The following is a 16,973-nucleotide window of genomic DNA, read 5'->3' as shown; positions in this document are numbered from 1 at the left end:
TCTGGCAGCAGGCTATTCCTGCAGATGGAGTTGTGGGGAATCATGGGTAAGAATGATCCCATGACCTCCCGGAAGCAGTGTCCAGCCCGACCCGAACCCAAATGCTGGACTCGGAATACAGGCCCGACCGGAACCAGACACCTGTAGTCAGGTCTAGTCGGGTCAGGTAGCCAGGCTTTACCATGGAGGGTTGTGGGGCTGAAGGAAATTACAGAGACAGGGAGGGGTGAGACCATGGAGGGATTCGAAAACAAGAATGAGAATTTTAAAATTGAGACGTTGTAATTGGGACAGTGTAAGCTTCACCCAAGTTTAACTAACCTGCTTGAGTTTTTGTTTTTTGAGTTTAACTACTTTGATGCATCGGGGAAGTCTTCTGAAAACACTGGCTCATGCTGGGATATAGGTTCTACAAAACTGACAGCCCTCCAACAACATGCCCACTTTTTGTGTAAGAGCCTATATGGCGAGCCTCGGTAGGTTTACTATTTATAATTGCTAATAACTCAGCACAAACCAGGGATTGGGCTGGGTTTGTCTTGGTTTGTACTGCTCAGTTCCACACTCGATACCGCCAGAAACATCACAGATGGATGAGCTGCTTCAGCACTAGAGAAACTACTTATATCTTCAGTAGCAAAACAGACACTAACTGTCAAAGTTCACATATGCAAATTCAGCGTATAATCCCAACCATCGTGCAATTGATTTATCAGTAAAACTAACAGAGCAACCAACAGATGGAATGAGAGAGTCTTCAGAACCCAATCAATCGACTAGTAACGACAACTGTTGAATGAAACTAAAGTTTGGGGTGGGCTCATTGCAACAGTAAAATGGATTTCAAGAATATTTTATTGCAATACTTACCAAATCATCTTCCCTGTAGTGCATCTTTGAGGTATGTCGCCTCATGCTATAGACTGTGAGAAGCAGATACAAGAAAGAAAAGGCTGTATGGAGCCACAGCAGGTCATTCCTATATTAAAATGGAGCAAGGTTACAGGCTGACTCAAACAAATATGCTTGCCTTACAGATGATGCCCTAAAATCCCACCCAAGATCCCGGTACAAGACGAGGCTCAACATTACAAACCTTCTCCACCTAAATCCTCACCTTCACATCAACTGGCATTCATTGATATCTTTTGTTTCATTTCAAATAGCACACTATCTACAATTGTTCTGTTCTTCTGCTCAGATATTTAAGTGGCTGCATTTCCCTCCCAACTTCAGCCTTGGTTCCTGCTACCATTTTAGATCTCTCTGATCCATCCACACCCTGCAGGGCTATCTGATTTTAAATCAACAGTGAGAGTTTGGACTAAAATAGAAGCTAGGAGCAAGGGTTGCCATTTTATTGATTACTGTGCTGGAGGAACTACAACAGCTTATAGGAGTGCACTGATACCATGCTGCCACTGAGTCCACTAACTTTGAAGGATCATGTTGTTGAGAGGCAAGTCTGAGGTGAGGAGGATATGACTCGAATGTAATGTGACTCGTGTAACGGGACATCCCTCTCCACTTTCCAAATGGGCACATTTCCAGCCTTTACTCCCATATATATAAAATTGGCTAAATCTGACTATGTCCTTAAGATCTCAGTACTGTGAAGGTTTGCCCTTCCTTAGTATTACTATGCCTCATTTTAAGCACAAAGATTCAAGAGAAAAAAAAATGCCCCGACGACCAGAGAATTGACATATTTACTCAGGATGCTCTTATCCACTAACATGTAAAGTAGATGAACTGGTCGAAACCTTGGAACAAGTGGTTTGGTCATCTCAATAGAAAGTAGCATGTGGGCTTCCCCAATGTTTTAGTAGTCAAAAAGCAGGCTGTGGATTTGCACAGCAGCTATACAGACCAGGAAATTCTCTAAGTTAATCCCAGGTCTTTACTGAATTGTTGATCCCAGACAGCGTAGTGGTGGGATATTACAGAAACCTCAACATCCCCAAGTCTCAAAGTAAGAGGGGGTGGAGAAAAGCAGAAAGTCAGGACTCCCTGCTCTAATTAGTATTCCTCAATTCCAGTTGGTAAGTCCATGTGTTGACAAGGACACTGGGCAAAGGATCAGGCTCAAGTGAAGCTCTTGTACCGTCTCGCAAGAACTCATACATTGAATGGTTACGTAGGTGAGGTACCAGATAGCTTAGGGCGCTCACATATCCGATCCCTAGTACCAACCACTACTTTCAGAAAAGGAAGGGAGAGAGGTGGGGTGGGGGGTGCAGGTGGTGGTGGAGAGAAGAGGTGGAAGAGAAAAGAGAAAATACATTATATTGATAGAGTTTTTTTAATATATAAAAAATGAACAAATACTCTAAGCACTGCCACCACACTTTTACTCTTTGAAGTACAACACAATCTTTAGGTTTAGGATACATACCCAGAATTCAGATTTGCTATAGTTGTCCGGCCAAAGCTATATGCATTATTTTCTGAAAAAGAGAGATTAATAATTTACTGTTGTAATTCAAAATAGACCTTTCGTCAGTTCTAACAAAGTTTAGATCCAAAAGGTTGACCTGCCTTCCCTGAAACCTGCCCAAGATACTAATTAGCTTAAATAAAAACAAAGTACCAGAAATACTCAGCAGATCAGGCGTGGAGAGAGAAGCAGAGTTCTGATGAAAGGTAAGAAAAGTATTAGGTTTTAAGCAAGTGAAAGGGAGGGGGGGGGGGGGGGGTGGAATGCAGGTGGTGGTGGTGGCGGGGAAGAGAACAAAAGTAAAGGTGTGTGATAGGGCAGAGGGCAGGAGAAATTAAATAACAAAGATGTCATGGGACAAAGGCAAAGAGTGTGTTAATGGTTGTGGTGAAAGACAAACCATTAGTCCAGAGAGTGTGTTAATAGCAGAATAATGAGAAACTCTGTCCAAATGCACAAGAAAAACAGGCACAATTAAAAGATAAAATCAAATAATAGAAAAGTAAAAAAAAAACAGTCATGCTCTGAAATTGTTGAACTCAATGTTCAGTCTGCAAGGCTGTAGAGTACCTAATTGAAAGATGAGGTGCTGCTCTTAGAGCTTGCGTTGATGTTCATTGGAACACTGCAGCAGGCCAAGGACAGAAATGTGGGCATAAGAGCAGGGTGGTGTGTTGAAATGGTAATCAACTGGAGGTTGATTATTTAAAAACACTCTTGAAAAGGAATATACTGAAGGGAATTGCTCAGATTGAGCACACCCGTCAGTCTAACACAATTATGCAAATCTGTAAGTTTGGATTGTATCCAAATTGTATAACTGATTTCATTCACCTGACGGATGCTCAATTGATGGTGCCAAACTCAAGTCCACACTTCAAATTTTGTAAGATGAGATATGTAACACAATCATCAGTTGGAGAGAAGTGTCCTTTCTTCTGTGATATTGTGCACTCGACTGTTTAATCAACCCAGTTTCTTGTTTTCTTGCTGACATTGGTATAAGAAGGTGGGCTAGGAACTGTATTCTTGGTTCCCTTTAGCCAGAAGTATACATGACCAGTCCAATGAGGACTCACCCTCACCCCGACACATTTACCACTGAAAGCAATCTGCCTTCCATTTTGCACCTTCTGCATACTGTGGCTGCGATTAGCTCGGTGAGGCTGGAGTTGGGAAAATGAAGTTAACCTGTGCTCCTCTGCTTTGACTGATGTGACAGCAGTCAGTGTCGCCCTACTGACAAGGACTGAATACCCGTAAAATCAGGTGTCACTTCAACAAAACACCTGGGTGCATTTTGAAGCTGGAGGAGCAGGAATTAGACATTTTATCCTCCTCCAGTAACAAAATGAAAGCAATGACTCACAACTGACAATACAGCACAATTGTTGGGAAAACATAACAAAATAGGGCAGGAAGGATAGAATTAACTGCAAATGCTGCATATCTGAAAAAGCAGAAAATGCTGGAAACAAAACAGGTCAGTTTGTACCTGCAAAGAGAATAGCAGGGTCAGGTACAAGAGCATGCATGCAGCATGTTAACCAATCTCTTTACAGATGCTGATGACCCTAATGTACATTTCCAACATTTCGTTTTCATTGTTAATTTGAAGTGATTGCACAGTAGAAATGTCCAGATTTACATGGTAAACCCACACTAATGGTGTCTGATTTCTCAAATTTATTTTTTCAGGGCTGTCTCTGCAGCTTCCGTTCAAATATCTCACATAAGCAGATCCCACTCTTGTTACACTCTTCTCTATTTCTTAGAAGCACATATTTACTCTCAAGAGATATTGGTTTGTAAACAGTGGGTATCTTTTACACCACACTAACACTGCAAGTTTCCTTCCAAGTCACAGACCATCCTGAAATAGAAATATATTGCCTTTCCTTCACTGTCGCTGGGTCAAAATCCTGGAACTCCCTGCCCAACAGCACTGTTGGTGTACTTACACCCCAAGGACTGCAGCGGTTCAAGGTGGCAGCTCATCACCACCTTCTCAAGGGCAATTAGGGACGGACAATAAATGCTGGCCTAGCCAGCAACGCCCATATCCCATGAACGAATTTAAAAAAAAAGACCAAGAAGTATTCTACACAGGCATCAGCCTGTTTAACAGTTGCCATATCCTTCATCTGTACCTGTTCCTTTAAAACAAGATAAAGGGGACTGTGTCTGGGGTGGGGAAAGCAGAAATTAATTGGTCTTGGACAAATTCAGTGCGTGTGCAGGCCTCATTTTATTTAACTGATAACAGCTTAAAAGCAAAATTTCGTCCTGTTAAGAGTCCAAGGATATTAGGTATCAAGACAGTCGCATCAAGGAGAACTGTGCTCTGCTGCCTTGTACTCTTCTCAATGCTGGGACTGGAAATATCCCATCATAGACATGTGCATATTTCAGGCAGCCCAGAGAGTTTGACGCTGTGCCAATTATGTGCAATATACTCACGTTCCAGACTGGCTCAGCTCCATTGGCAGGTCATTGATCCGAAACCAGAGAGCAAGATCCGGGGAGAAAACGGGCCTTTCATTACAAACAGCTGTGTGGAGGTACCACAGTTTACATTGAGAGGTGGAGTCAGCTGGACTACATTCTCACCTCAGCAGTTGACGTCCCCTTACCTCTATAATGTTCGTCAGGTAAAAGCATCTGCAGGGAGGGTGCTTGGCCTCCACTTGGCATCTCTCCACAGTTGCATTATCCAAAAGAAAAACTACAATGGACGAACATTGTTTAGGGTGTGATTTTTGTAGTACAATTGTTGCATCTCACACTTTTCTTATGTTTGCTATAGAAACTGTGAAGTTAGAAAGCTACACGACTGAGCACAGAAACAGACTAACAAAATGAATAAAAATTTTCAGGAATAGGTCAATATTCAGCAAGGTTTAAATCTCTGAGGAGCAAGGCTCACCAAGCAGATCTCCTGAGAAGTTTACGGGTAACACTATACCCACAGACAGAACGCCGATGACGACAAGGAGTCCGACGATGTGACGCTGGAAGGACAAGTAATGGACGGCATCCTCACCACATTTTTCTCTGATCTCTTCATCCCTGAACAAAGCAAAAGGAACACAGGTGAAGGGTTCTGTTTGTGAGCTGAAATCAAAACACTTTCACTGTTTGGAATGTGATCATAGGCCTATGCCAATCACTGCCATCCCCAGTGTTTTAGAGAGCACTCGCTGGGGAAATTAGAGGGTTATCTCCGATTTCTCTCAAGGAGCACTCCCAGGAAGTGACTTCAGAACAATATCAGGGTACCAGAAGTTTAGTTGGGTGTGGGGACACTGGTGTGGAAAGAAAAGAGTAAGCATCTGAAAGAGTGGCTATGGAGCACGAAAAATAAACTACCGTCAGATAAGTAGAAGGTGAATGCCAGTTACACAGTTGGAGGAGATTGCAGTGGGGAAAAAAAAAGTACAACAAATCAAGCTATGTACGAAAAAAAAGGAAGCTGTATATCTTATTTATGACTTTGCCAATTAAGCAATCTCCTTCAATTGCAAATCAAACATTTAATTCAGTAACTTCTACATATTATCTCCCACATATAGCATCTTGGGTTATGTAGTTGCTCTGATAAATTACTGTTTAAAAAACCTTCACTGGAAATAGTTTATTCTGATTATAGAATATTGCTGAATGGGACTGACAGCAACTGGTTAGATACTGCAGAAGGCAAATATATAATAACTGCAGAGATTTTATAATAAAAGAGTTCGACAGGGTAGAGAACAGAGAAGCTATTTTCTCTGGTGAGAGAATCCAGACAGGGGGGTATGATTTTAAAATTCGAGCTAGGCCATTCAGCAGTGAAATCAAGAAGCACTTTTTCCACAAAAAAGGGTAGTGGAAATCTGGAACTTACTTCCCCAAAAGGCAGTGGATGCTGAGGGACAATTGGGGCCTTCAAGATAAGATTGACTTTTTTATTATTAAGGGTATTACGGGATATGAATTAAAGTGAGGTAAAGGATGTTTGTGGTACAGATCAGCTAAGATATAACAGAACGATGGAGCAGGTTTGAAAGGCTGAGCGGCAACTGCTGCTCCTATAAAATACGTTCAAGTAACAGTGCACGATTAGGGCGATGCAGGTCTGATGCTTGCTGCAAGTCAATTGTTGGAGCTGCGGGCGACAAGTCCTCGGGTCCTGATGGACTTCATCCTAGGGTCCTAAAAGAAGTGGCTAGTGAGATAGTTGATGCATTGGTTTTAATTTTCCAAAATTCCTTAGATTCAGGGAAGGTTCCATTGGATTGCAAAATAGCGAATGTAACTCCTTTATACAAAAGGGAGGGATACAGAAAACAGGAAACTACAGGCCAGTTAGCTTAACATCTGTTTTAGGGAAAAGGTTTGAAACTATTATTAAAGACGTGATAGCAGGACACTTTGAAAAATTAAAAGGTAATCAGGCAGAGTCACCATGATATTGTGAAAGGGAAATCATGTCTAAACAACTTACTGGAGTTCTTTGAAGTAGTAACATGTGCTGTGGATAAAGGGGAACTGGTGACTGTACTGTACTTAGATTGAGAGAGGTATTTGACAAGGTGCCACAAAGGTTATTGCAGAAAATAAAAGCTCATGGATAGGGGGTAATACATCAGCATGGATAGACAATTGGCTAGCTAACAGGAAACAGAGAGTAGGCAAAATGCAACGAGTAGTGTGCCGCAGGGATCAGTACTGGGGCCTCAACTTTTTACAATTTATATAAATGACTTGGATGAAGGGACCAAAAGGTATGGTTGCTAAATTTGCTGATGACACAATGATAGGTAGGAGAGTAAGTTGTGAAGAGGACATAAGGAGGCTACAAAGGGATATAGATAAGTTAATTGAGTGTGCAAAGATCTGACAAATGGAGTATAATGTGGGAAAATGTGAAATTGTCCATTTTGGCAGGAAGAATAAAAAAGGAACATTGTCTATGTATAGGCTGAATGGCCTCCTTCTGTGCTGTAATTTTTCTATGGTTCTATTATCTAAATGGTGAGAGATTGCAGAGCTCCGAGAGGGATCTGGGTGTCCTAGTGCATGAATCGCAAAAGGTTAGTGTGCAGGTTCAGCAAGTAAATAGGAAAGGTCACAGAACGTCATCTTTTATTGCGAGGGGGAATCGAATACAAAAGTAGGGAGGTTATGCTTCAGTTATACAGGACAATGGTGAGACCACATCTGGAGCTTTGGTCTCCTTATTTAAGGAAGGGCATAAGATGCATTGGAAGCAGTTCAGAGAAGGTTTACTAGACTAATACCTGGAATGGGCGGGTTGTCTTATGCGGAAAGGTTGGACAGGCTAGGCTCGATTCCGCTGGAGTTTAGAAAAGTAAGAGGTGACTTGATTGAAACATATCATGTCCTGAAGGGCCTTGACAGGGTGGATGTGGAAAGAATGTTTCCCCTTGTGGGAGAATCTAGAACTAGGGGTCACTATTTAAAAATAAGGGGTTGGCCATTTAAGACAGATGAGGAGAAATTTTTTCTGAGAGTCATGAGTCTTTGGAACTATCTTCCTCAAAAGGCGGTGGAAGCAGAGTCTTTAAATATTTTTAAGGCCGAGGTAGATAGATTTGTGATAAGCAGGTTATCGGGGTAGGCAGGAATGTGGAGTTGAGGGTACAATCAGATCAGCCATGATCTTATTGAATGGTGGAGCGGGCTCAGGGGCCTACTCCTGCTTCTAATGCGTATGTTCATATGGCTGATGAGGGATATTGGGAAAAGCCAGTCAGATTAATTTGGAAAGCAGAGATAGTGACCCTGCTTTTAACCAGCATAACTTTAGAAATTGGAGGTCCAGGGCTACCAGCTGCGTACATGCAATGCTTTCAGACATTATGTCCCCACAATCGACTCTTAAATCTCTTCATCTTCTGCTTTCCACCTTGCTTTTAAACTTTACTAGCTCCCATAAACTCCCTATTTCTGGTCTGCAGTCCACTACCCTTGAGATAAAGAGCTTTGGATAGTCGATGAATGGCACTAAAAGAAAAAGTAATTGCAGCTGTCACAGAAGTTCTCTCACTTTTCCTACGCAAAACAGCTCAGGAAAGGCTGATTTTTTTTTTTAAAAACAGATTTGGATTGCGCTCTCTTGCCCTCAGAAAAAGTGCAGCTATGACCTTAAGTTCCATATGACTAAAAGAATGAAACCAATAGACTATAAAACTAATTGTAATTCTCATTCAAGGAATTGTATGCTTCCTCCCTACCCCAAATTTTAGAAGATGCTTATAATGATATGTAGATAAAAATTTGGGTAAATATAAATTCATTGAGGATTTCAGGGTACACGTCATCATGGTTAAGTAACAGAATAATAAAAGATCATAACGAGAGTGGAATAATTCCTAAATGCACTATACCTCAATGTGTAGGTTTTCAAATGGAGTGGGTCATCATAGTCCACAGATTTCTCTCAACACATCAGATTTTTGCATTTGTATTTGCTGACATTTTTAAAAAATTTATTTAGAGATACAGCACTGAAACAGGCCCTTCGGCCTACCGAGTCTGTGCCGACCATCAACCACCCATTTATACTAATCCTACACTAATTCCATATTCCTACCATATCCCCACCTTCCCTCAATTTCCCTACCACCTACCTATACTAGGGGCAATTTATAATGGCCAATTTACCTATCAACCTGCAAGTCTTTGGCTGTGGGAGGAAACCAGAGCACCCGGCAAAAACCCACGCAGACACAGGGGGAACTTGCAAACTCCACACAGGCAGTACCCAGAATTGAACCCGGTCGCTGGAGCTGTGAGGCTGCGGTACTAACCACTGCGCCGCCCTTTATAAATCCTGGAACTTTAATTCTGGTGCAGCCAATTAAATAGGTTTTATGTAATAGCATAGCTTTCTTTTGGTAAGATGTAGGATCTAGGAGGGTGTTGATATCTGCATGGGTGCCCGGGAGCTTTGGATCGTCAATATTTACACAGGCACCTGGGAGGGTTGGATGGTGTCAAGAATAAAAGTGGTTGCTTGGAAGTGCAGCAATTTGTCGGGTGATTCTCTGTTTGGAAAAGTTTGAAAGCTATTGATTTAGCAATAATGGTAAGGGGGGCGGGCGCACAGAGATCATTGGAAATCACAATTGTGATAGTACAATTGTTTTACTGATTCAGTGAACCCTGCCTGATTGCGATTAAGTCCTCTGCAATACACATCAGCATAAGTGTGCATTAGCATTGTAAGATGCAGCATCAAATGAGTGTGTAGAAGTACAAAATAGGACATGGCAGGGATACAGAAATTAACACAAGTAATGTCAAAAACTTTGATTATTTGATGCAACATCAGGAGGATTTTCTCCATTTTACTTGTCCCAAGTTGATAAAAGTAGTAAAAATTTAAATTATTTTAAGTTCATAACAACAGGACTTCCAGGTCGTGGGACATTTCCATAACTACTGGGTTTTTAACAAATTAGACTTCAAAATACACAAAGCATAAATTATACTGCCAAATTATTCAAAAAATATGGAAATACTCACTTTATTCTAAAGATGGCTGTCAACCACGAACAGAAGCCCTGTAAACAAATACTGAGATGTTAAAAGTACAATACGGTAAATTTTCCACTGACCTTACCCGTAGCCAGTTGATAAATAAGAGTTTCGTTACATCCAAGATGGAGATATATGGAAGAGGCTTCAGAAACTCACTCTGAAGAGCCAGCTGGCCAGAGCCTGTAACTAGATTGTGCCAGTTGACACTGCAAAATTGAATGGGAAATGTTGAGAATGTTGAATGAGCTACCACGAGAAGTGATTAAAGTACAGGTGAATTTAATGGGAAGTTAGATAAATATGAGAAAGGAATAGAATGATATGTTGATAGGGTGAAATGAAAAGGTGGGACAAGACTCATAAGCAGCATAAGTTTCTGTGCTGTGAATTCTAGGCAAAACTAAAAATCATGACAACAGAAAGTGAGGTTGTTGGACAAAGCATATACCCTGCAGAAGATCTTTTAATGGATCACATGCATTGTAGTATATTAAAATTTTTGAGTGGGTCACAATACATCTCAAAATTCATGGAAACCCAATGGGACTTTCCATTCTAAAAGTTCTCTATCATTGGTTTGTAGAGAAACAATTTAGCAAGAGTAATGTAGAGTAAAATCAAATGGACTAGGCATAAATGCAGACAAGACAGAGGGATAGGTAGGCAGTAGCTTAGACAAAAAATGGGAGAAAAAGTGTTTTAAAAAGAGCAAAAAGGGTCATGTATGTAATCCTTCACACACTATGCAAAACAAACTAGGAGAATGGGAAGCAATTATGTTACTGGAAGATTCAGACTTAATCACATTCATAGAAACCTGTTTGCAAACTGGACAAGAATGGAAAGTAATTATATTGGAATAAAAAAAATATTTAGCAGGGATAGATACTCTTGACAAGATATCTATACCTTGGTAATAACGGTGAGAGGGAATATGCACTGCAGAGAGGGTTGACTTACAGAAGAAAGGAGTAGAGTCAAAGGACTGAAGTTCAAAGATTAATAAAAGACTTTTTTTTAAGTAGGGATATATTACAGAGCTCAAAAGTGTGGGAAGGAAATAAAACAGGAAATCTGAAGTCAAATTACAGAGATAGGCAAGTACAAAATTACTGATCTGGCAGATTTTAATTATCCACTTACTGATGGGGGCAGAGGGAGTAAATGGAGAAAGGAAATGGAATTCCTAAACTCTGTAGAATACTCCTTCGTCAAGCAGTTTGTTAGTAGGTCTACAAGGGTGGCAGGGCTGTTAGGAATGAAATAGATCAGGTCGATGTGCTAAATGTGGGTGTGCACCTTGTGATCACAAGCCCCACCTGAAAAAGTCAGCACAAAAACCAGAACACAAGAAATAGGAGCAAAAGTAGACCATATGGCCCATCGAGCCAGCTCCATCATTCAATATGATCATGGCTGATCTTGGGCTTCAATTCCATTTTCCTGCCTGCTCCCCAGATCCCTCAATTCCCTGCAAGACCAAAAATCTATCTATCCTAGCCTTAAATGTATTCAATGACGAAGCATCCACAACCCTCTGGGGTAGAGAATTCCAAAGATTCACAACCCTATGAATGAAATAATTTCTCCTCATCTCAGTCCTGAATGATCGGCCCCTTATCCTGAGACTGTGTCCCCGTGTTCTAGATTCCCCAACCAACGGAAACAATCTCTCAGCTTGTACGCTATCAAGCCCTTTCAGAATCTTGTATGTCTCAATTAGATCGCCTCTCATTCTTCTAAAGAGAATATAGGCCCAATTTACTCAGCTTATCATAGGACAACCCCTTCACCCCAGGGACCAATTTAGTAAATCTTCGCTGCACCGCCTCCAGTGCAAGTATATCTTATCTTAAATGTGGAGACCAAAACTGCACACAGTACTCCAAGTGTGGTCTCACCAAAGCCCTGTACAATTTTAGTAAGACTTCTTTATTCCTGTACTCCAATCCCCTTGCAATAAAGGCCAACATGCCATTTGCCTTCCTAATAGTCTGCTGCACCTGCATGCTAACTTTGTGCTTTCCTTGTATGAGTATCCCCAAGTCTCTCTGATCAATACTTAACAATTTAACACCTTTTAAAAAATATTCTTTTTTATTACGACCAAAGTGAACAACTTCACACTTGCCTACATTATATCCTATTTGCCATCTTGTTGCCCACTCTATATCTGTCTATACCACTTTGCAGTCTCTCTATGTCCTCCCCGCAGCTTACCTTTTCACCAAGCTTTGTATCATCAGCAAACTTAGATACATTACTCTCTGTCTCTTCATCCAAGTCATTAATACTGTTACGCCCAAGGTGACAGTAACGCACTGTTAATTTAGTCCCACTACGCCACAGGTCACAGCATAGTGGTAAAGTTTCCCACCTACCAGAAAATAGCCAAATTAAACACTGTGTCCCCCAGAATATAGCACACCAAACAAGGCTTCCTTAAACAAAATTAACTATTTATTAATAAACTAATTTTTAAAAAAGGAGATAAATCTATATATATATATATATATATATATATATATATGAAAAGATTTTTTAACATATTATTCTTCCTCATGCACACACGCATACATTCAGAAACCGGTTAACCAGTGAAAAGGATGTATGGATTTTAGAACAGTTTCTCAGGAATAATAAAATAATTGTTCGTCAAGGTCTGGTAGCATATTTCTGGATCGGTGAGGTGTACCAGAGTCGAATAGTCGGATGCCACTCAAAGTCTCACCAGGCGAGATTAATGGTCAGTCATGGGTAGGCATTTAAGGCAATTCATCTGCAGCAGGCATCACACAAGGTCTTCCATCAGGGGTGCAGCAACAGGTGTCAGTTCTCACACTCAATGTAAAAGCCCCTTTTTTAAGGAATGGAAGATTTCTGCCAATTCAGAACTTCTTCAACCATAGGAGGCAGCTTGATGCAGAGACTCACAGCTTAATGCAGAAGTTCTTCAGAGATCTGAGACAACAGTAATCTGCCACACCCAAAATACATGGCTTCCTCTCTCCAGGCAGACACAGCAACAAGTGTTCAGCTCCAATACATTTGATTTGCAACTGACTCAAAGTTCTTTTAACTTCATGAGGGAATTAGAATTTCATTTGATGCAGGAATTATTTTTCAAGAGGAAGAGATTCTGGGCTGTCTTTCTGGCAGGTCTCCAGCAGCAACTGGCTTTTCAACCCAAAAGTGAAACTAAACTTTTACAGTTAAGTTACCCGACAGTCATAAATCTTCCTAGTTTCTTGGAAACATGTCTTGCAGTCTGTGCACATGGTTCAAACACAAAGCTTCAGCATTCAATGTTCACAGAAAGTCCTTTTTCTCAGTTTCTAAAAGCACACAGAACTCCGAGCTTTCAATAAAAAAAAAACTCGTGACAATAAAGTGTAAATAGGTGAGGCCCCAGCACTGATCCTGGCAGCACTCCACTATTCACTGCCTGCCAACTTGAAAATGCCCGTTTATGCCCACTCTCTGCTTCCTGTCTGTTAGCCAATCCTCTATTCACGCTAATATATTACCCCCAACACCATTAATGGCCTATTAATCTTTTATGTGGCACCTTATCAAATGCCTTTTGAACCAGGTATATTACATCTACTGGTTCCCCTTTATCTACCCTACTAATATCCTCAAAAAACGTTAATAAATTAGTCAAACAGGATCTCCCTTTAGTAAAACCATGCTGACTTGTTCTACTCATACTATGCTTTTCCAAGTGCATGTTAAGTAATAATTTCCAGCATCTTACCAACGACTGATGTTAGGCTAGCTGACCTGTTGTTCCCGTTTTGTCTTGCCCTCCTTTCTTGAAAAGCGGTGTAACATTTGCCAACTTCCAATTGGATGGGACCATTCGTGAATCTAAGGACTTCTGGAAAATCATAGCCAGCGCATCCACTACCTCTGCAGATATTTCTTTTAGAACCCTAGGATATAGGCCATCAGGTCCCAGGGACTTGTCAGATTTTAGCCTCCCTTTTTCTCAGCTGATATCAATATCCTTAATTTCCTCACTCTTTTTAGCCCCTAGGTTACTGCTCATTACTGGTATGGAACTAGTGTCTTCTACTGTGAAGACAGACACAAAATATTTGTTCAATTCCTCTGCCATTTCCTCATTCCCCATAATGATTTCTCCTGTCTCTGCTTTGAAGGGACCCATGTCTACTTTAGCTACTCTCTTCCTTTTTATGTACTTACAAAAGCAACTCAGTTTAGGACATATTTGAGAGAGATGAGGGGTGAGCTTAGCAGGAAGGAGAAAACTACAGAACAAGAGTTGAACTGCTAAGGTACAGAATAAGTATAGGCCATTTAAAAGGAAACAGCTTGTAGTTTCAGGATGCCATGGATGAATGATTTTTTTTAAAATTCTTTCATGGGATGTGGGCATCACTGGTGAAGCCAGCATTTATTGCCCATCCCTAATTGCCCTTGATGTGGTGGTGGTGAGCTGCCTTATTGAACCGTTGCAGTTCATGTGGGGTAGGTACACCAATAGTTCTGTTAGGAAGGGAGTTCCAGGATTTTGACCCAGTGACAGTGAAGGAATGACGATATAGTTCCAAGTCAGGATGGTGTGGGGCTTGGCATGGAACTTGCAGATGGTGGTGTTCCCATGCATCTGCTGCCCTTGTCCTTCTCGGTGGCAGAGGTTGCGGGTTTGGAAGGTGCTGTCTATGGAGCCTTGGTGTGTTGCTGCAGATGGTACACACTGCTGCCACTGTGCGTTGGTGGTGGAGGGAGTGAATGTTTGTGTATGGGGTGCCAATCAAGCGGGCTGCTTTGTCCTTGAATGGTGTCGAGCTTCTTACGTGTTGTTGGAGCTGCACCCATCCAGGTAAATGGAGAGTATTCCATCACACTCCTGACTTGTGCCTTGTAGATGCTGGACAAGCTTTGGTGAGTCAAGCGGTGAGTAACTCACCGCAGATTCCCAGCTTCTGACCTGCTCTTATAGCCACGGTATTTTATATGGCTACTCCAGTTCATTTTCTGGTCAACTGTATACCTCCAGAATGTTGATAGTAGGGGATTCTGCGATTTTAATGCTATTGAACGTCAAGGGGAGATGGTTAGATTCTCTCTTGTTGGAGATGGTTATTTCTTGGCATTTGTGTGGCGTGAATGTTACCAGCCACTTATCAGCCCAAGCCTGGATATTGTCCAGGTCTTGCTGCATTTCTACACGGACTGCTTCAGTATCTGAGGAGTTGCAAATGGTGCTGAACATTGTGCAATCATCAGCGAACATCCCCACTTCTGACCTTATGATTGAAGGAAGGTCATTGATGAAGCAGCTGAAGATGGTTGGGCCTAGGACACTACCCTGAGGAACATCTGCAGTGATGTCCCAGAGCTGAGATTATTGACCTCCAACACCCACAACCATCTTCCTTTGCACTAGGTATGACTCTAACCAGTGGGAAGTTTCCCCCCAATTCCCATTGACTCGAGTTTTGTTAGGGCTCCTTGATGCCATTCTAAAAACAAACTAATCTAGGGTCCCATGGATATCAAGGAGCTTACAGGGTAAGATAAGGCAGAAAAGGAAAGTTAATGTCTGACACACAGAACTCAATACTACAGAAAGCCGAGAGCAGTATAGAAAGTGGAGGGGTGAAATCAAAAAGGAAATTAGGAAAGCAAAGAGAGGGCATGAAAGAATACTGGCAAGCAAAACCAAAGTGAACGCAAAGATGTTTTATCAACACATTAAGAGTGAGAGGATAACAAAGGAGTAGGGCCCATAAAAGACCAAAAAGGTGACATGTGTAGGGGTGGAAAATGTTGGTATTGTTGCGTCTGTCTTCACAAAAGAGGGGGACAATGCAGATATTGTAGTAAAGGAGGAGGAATGTGAAGTATTGGATGTGATAAACATAGGGAGAGAGCAAGTATTAATGGGATTATCATCCTTGAAAGTTGATAAATCATCAGGGCCAGATGAAACGTACCCCAGGCTGTTAAAAGAAGCAAGAGAGAAAATAGCGGAAGATCTGACCACCATTTTCAAGTCCTCACTGGATATGGGTGTGGTGCCAGAGGATTAGAGAACTGCTAATGTAGTACCTCTGTTTAAAAAGGGAATGAAGGACAGACCAAATAATTACAGGCCAGTCAGTCTAACCTGAGTAGTGGGCAAATTATTGGAATCTATTCTGAGAGACAGGATAAACTGTCACTTAGAAAGGCACAAGTTAATCAAGGATAGTCAGCATGGATTGGTTTGACCAACTTGATCAAATTTTCTGAAGTAACAAGGAAGACAGATGAAGGTACTGCAGTTGATATGGTCAACATGGATTTTAGTAAGGCTTTTGACAAGGTCCCACATTGCAGACTGGTTTTAAAAAAATAAATTCCCATGGGATCCAGGGATGTGCAGCAAGGCGGATACAAAATTGACTCAGTGGCAGGTAACAAAGGGTGATTGTTGACTGGTGTTTTTGCGACTGGAGGCCTGTTTCCAGTGGCATTCCGCAGGGCTCAGTACTGGGTCCCCTGCTTTTTGTGGTATATATTAATGATTTGGACGTAAATGTAGGGGGCGTGATCAAGAAGTTTGCAGACGACACAAAGTTTGGCCGTGTGGTAGATAGCGGGGAGGACAGCTGTAGGCTGCAGGAAAATATTGATGGTCTGGTCAGATGGGCAGAAAGTGGCAAATGGAATTTAACCCGGAGAAGTGTGAGGTGATGCATTTGGGGAGGTTAAACAAGGCAAAGGAATACACGATTAACGGGAAAATACTGAGAAGTGTAGAGGAAGTGAGGGACCTTGAAGTGAATGTCCACAGATCCCTGAAGGTAGGACAGGTTGATATGGTGGTTAAGAAGGCATATGGAATCCTTTCCTTTATTAGCTGAGGTATAGAATCTAAGAGCAGGGAGGTTATGTTGGAACTATATAACTCGTTGGTTAGGCCACAATTGAGTACTGCGTGCAGTTCTGATCTCCATTACAGAAAGGATGTAAT

General features: G+C 41.5%; 1 protein-coding gene across 6 annotated transcripts in view; it reads right to left on the bottom strand.

Moving 5' to 3' along the window:
- Nucleotides 1-16,973, bottom strand: part of LOC137365261 (CSC1-like protein 2) — a 302,640-nt gene that overhangs the window by 95,435 nt on the left and 190,232 nt on the right. For all 6 annotated transcript variants that reach the window (XM_068027917.1, XM_068027916.1, XM_068027921.1 and 3 more), the window contains 4 exons: nucleotides 9,971-10,008; nucleotides 5,364-5,506; nucleotides 2,396-2,447; nucleotides 871-979 (listed from right to left, as the gene is read on the bottom strand). In XM_068027917.1, coding sequence (XP_067884018.1) covers nucleotides 871-979; nucleotides 2,396-2,447; nucleotides 5,364-5,506; nucleotides 9,971-10,008 — 342 coding nt within the window. The remainder of the gene's footprint in view (nucleotides 1-870; nucleotides 980-2,395; nucleotides 2,448-5,363; nucleotides 5,507-9,970; nucleotides 10,009-16,973) is intronic.

The sequence above is a fragment of the Heterodontus francisci genome, chromosome 3, assembly GCF_036365525.1.
Source record: "Heterodontus francisci isolate sHetFra1 chromosome 3, sHetFra1.hap1, whole genome shotgun sequence".
Classification (NCBI taxonomy): Eukaryota; Metazoa; Chordata; class Chondrichthyes; order Heterodontiformes; family Heterodontidae; genus Heterodontus; species Heterodontus francisci.
The sequence above is the reverse complement of the archived record's forward strand: the minus strand, read 5'-3'. Positions and strand labels throughout refer to the sequence as shown.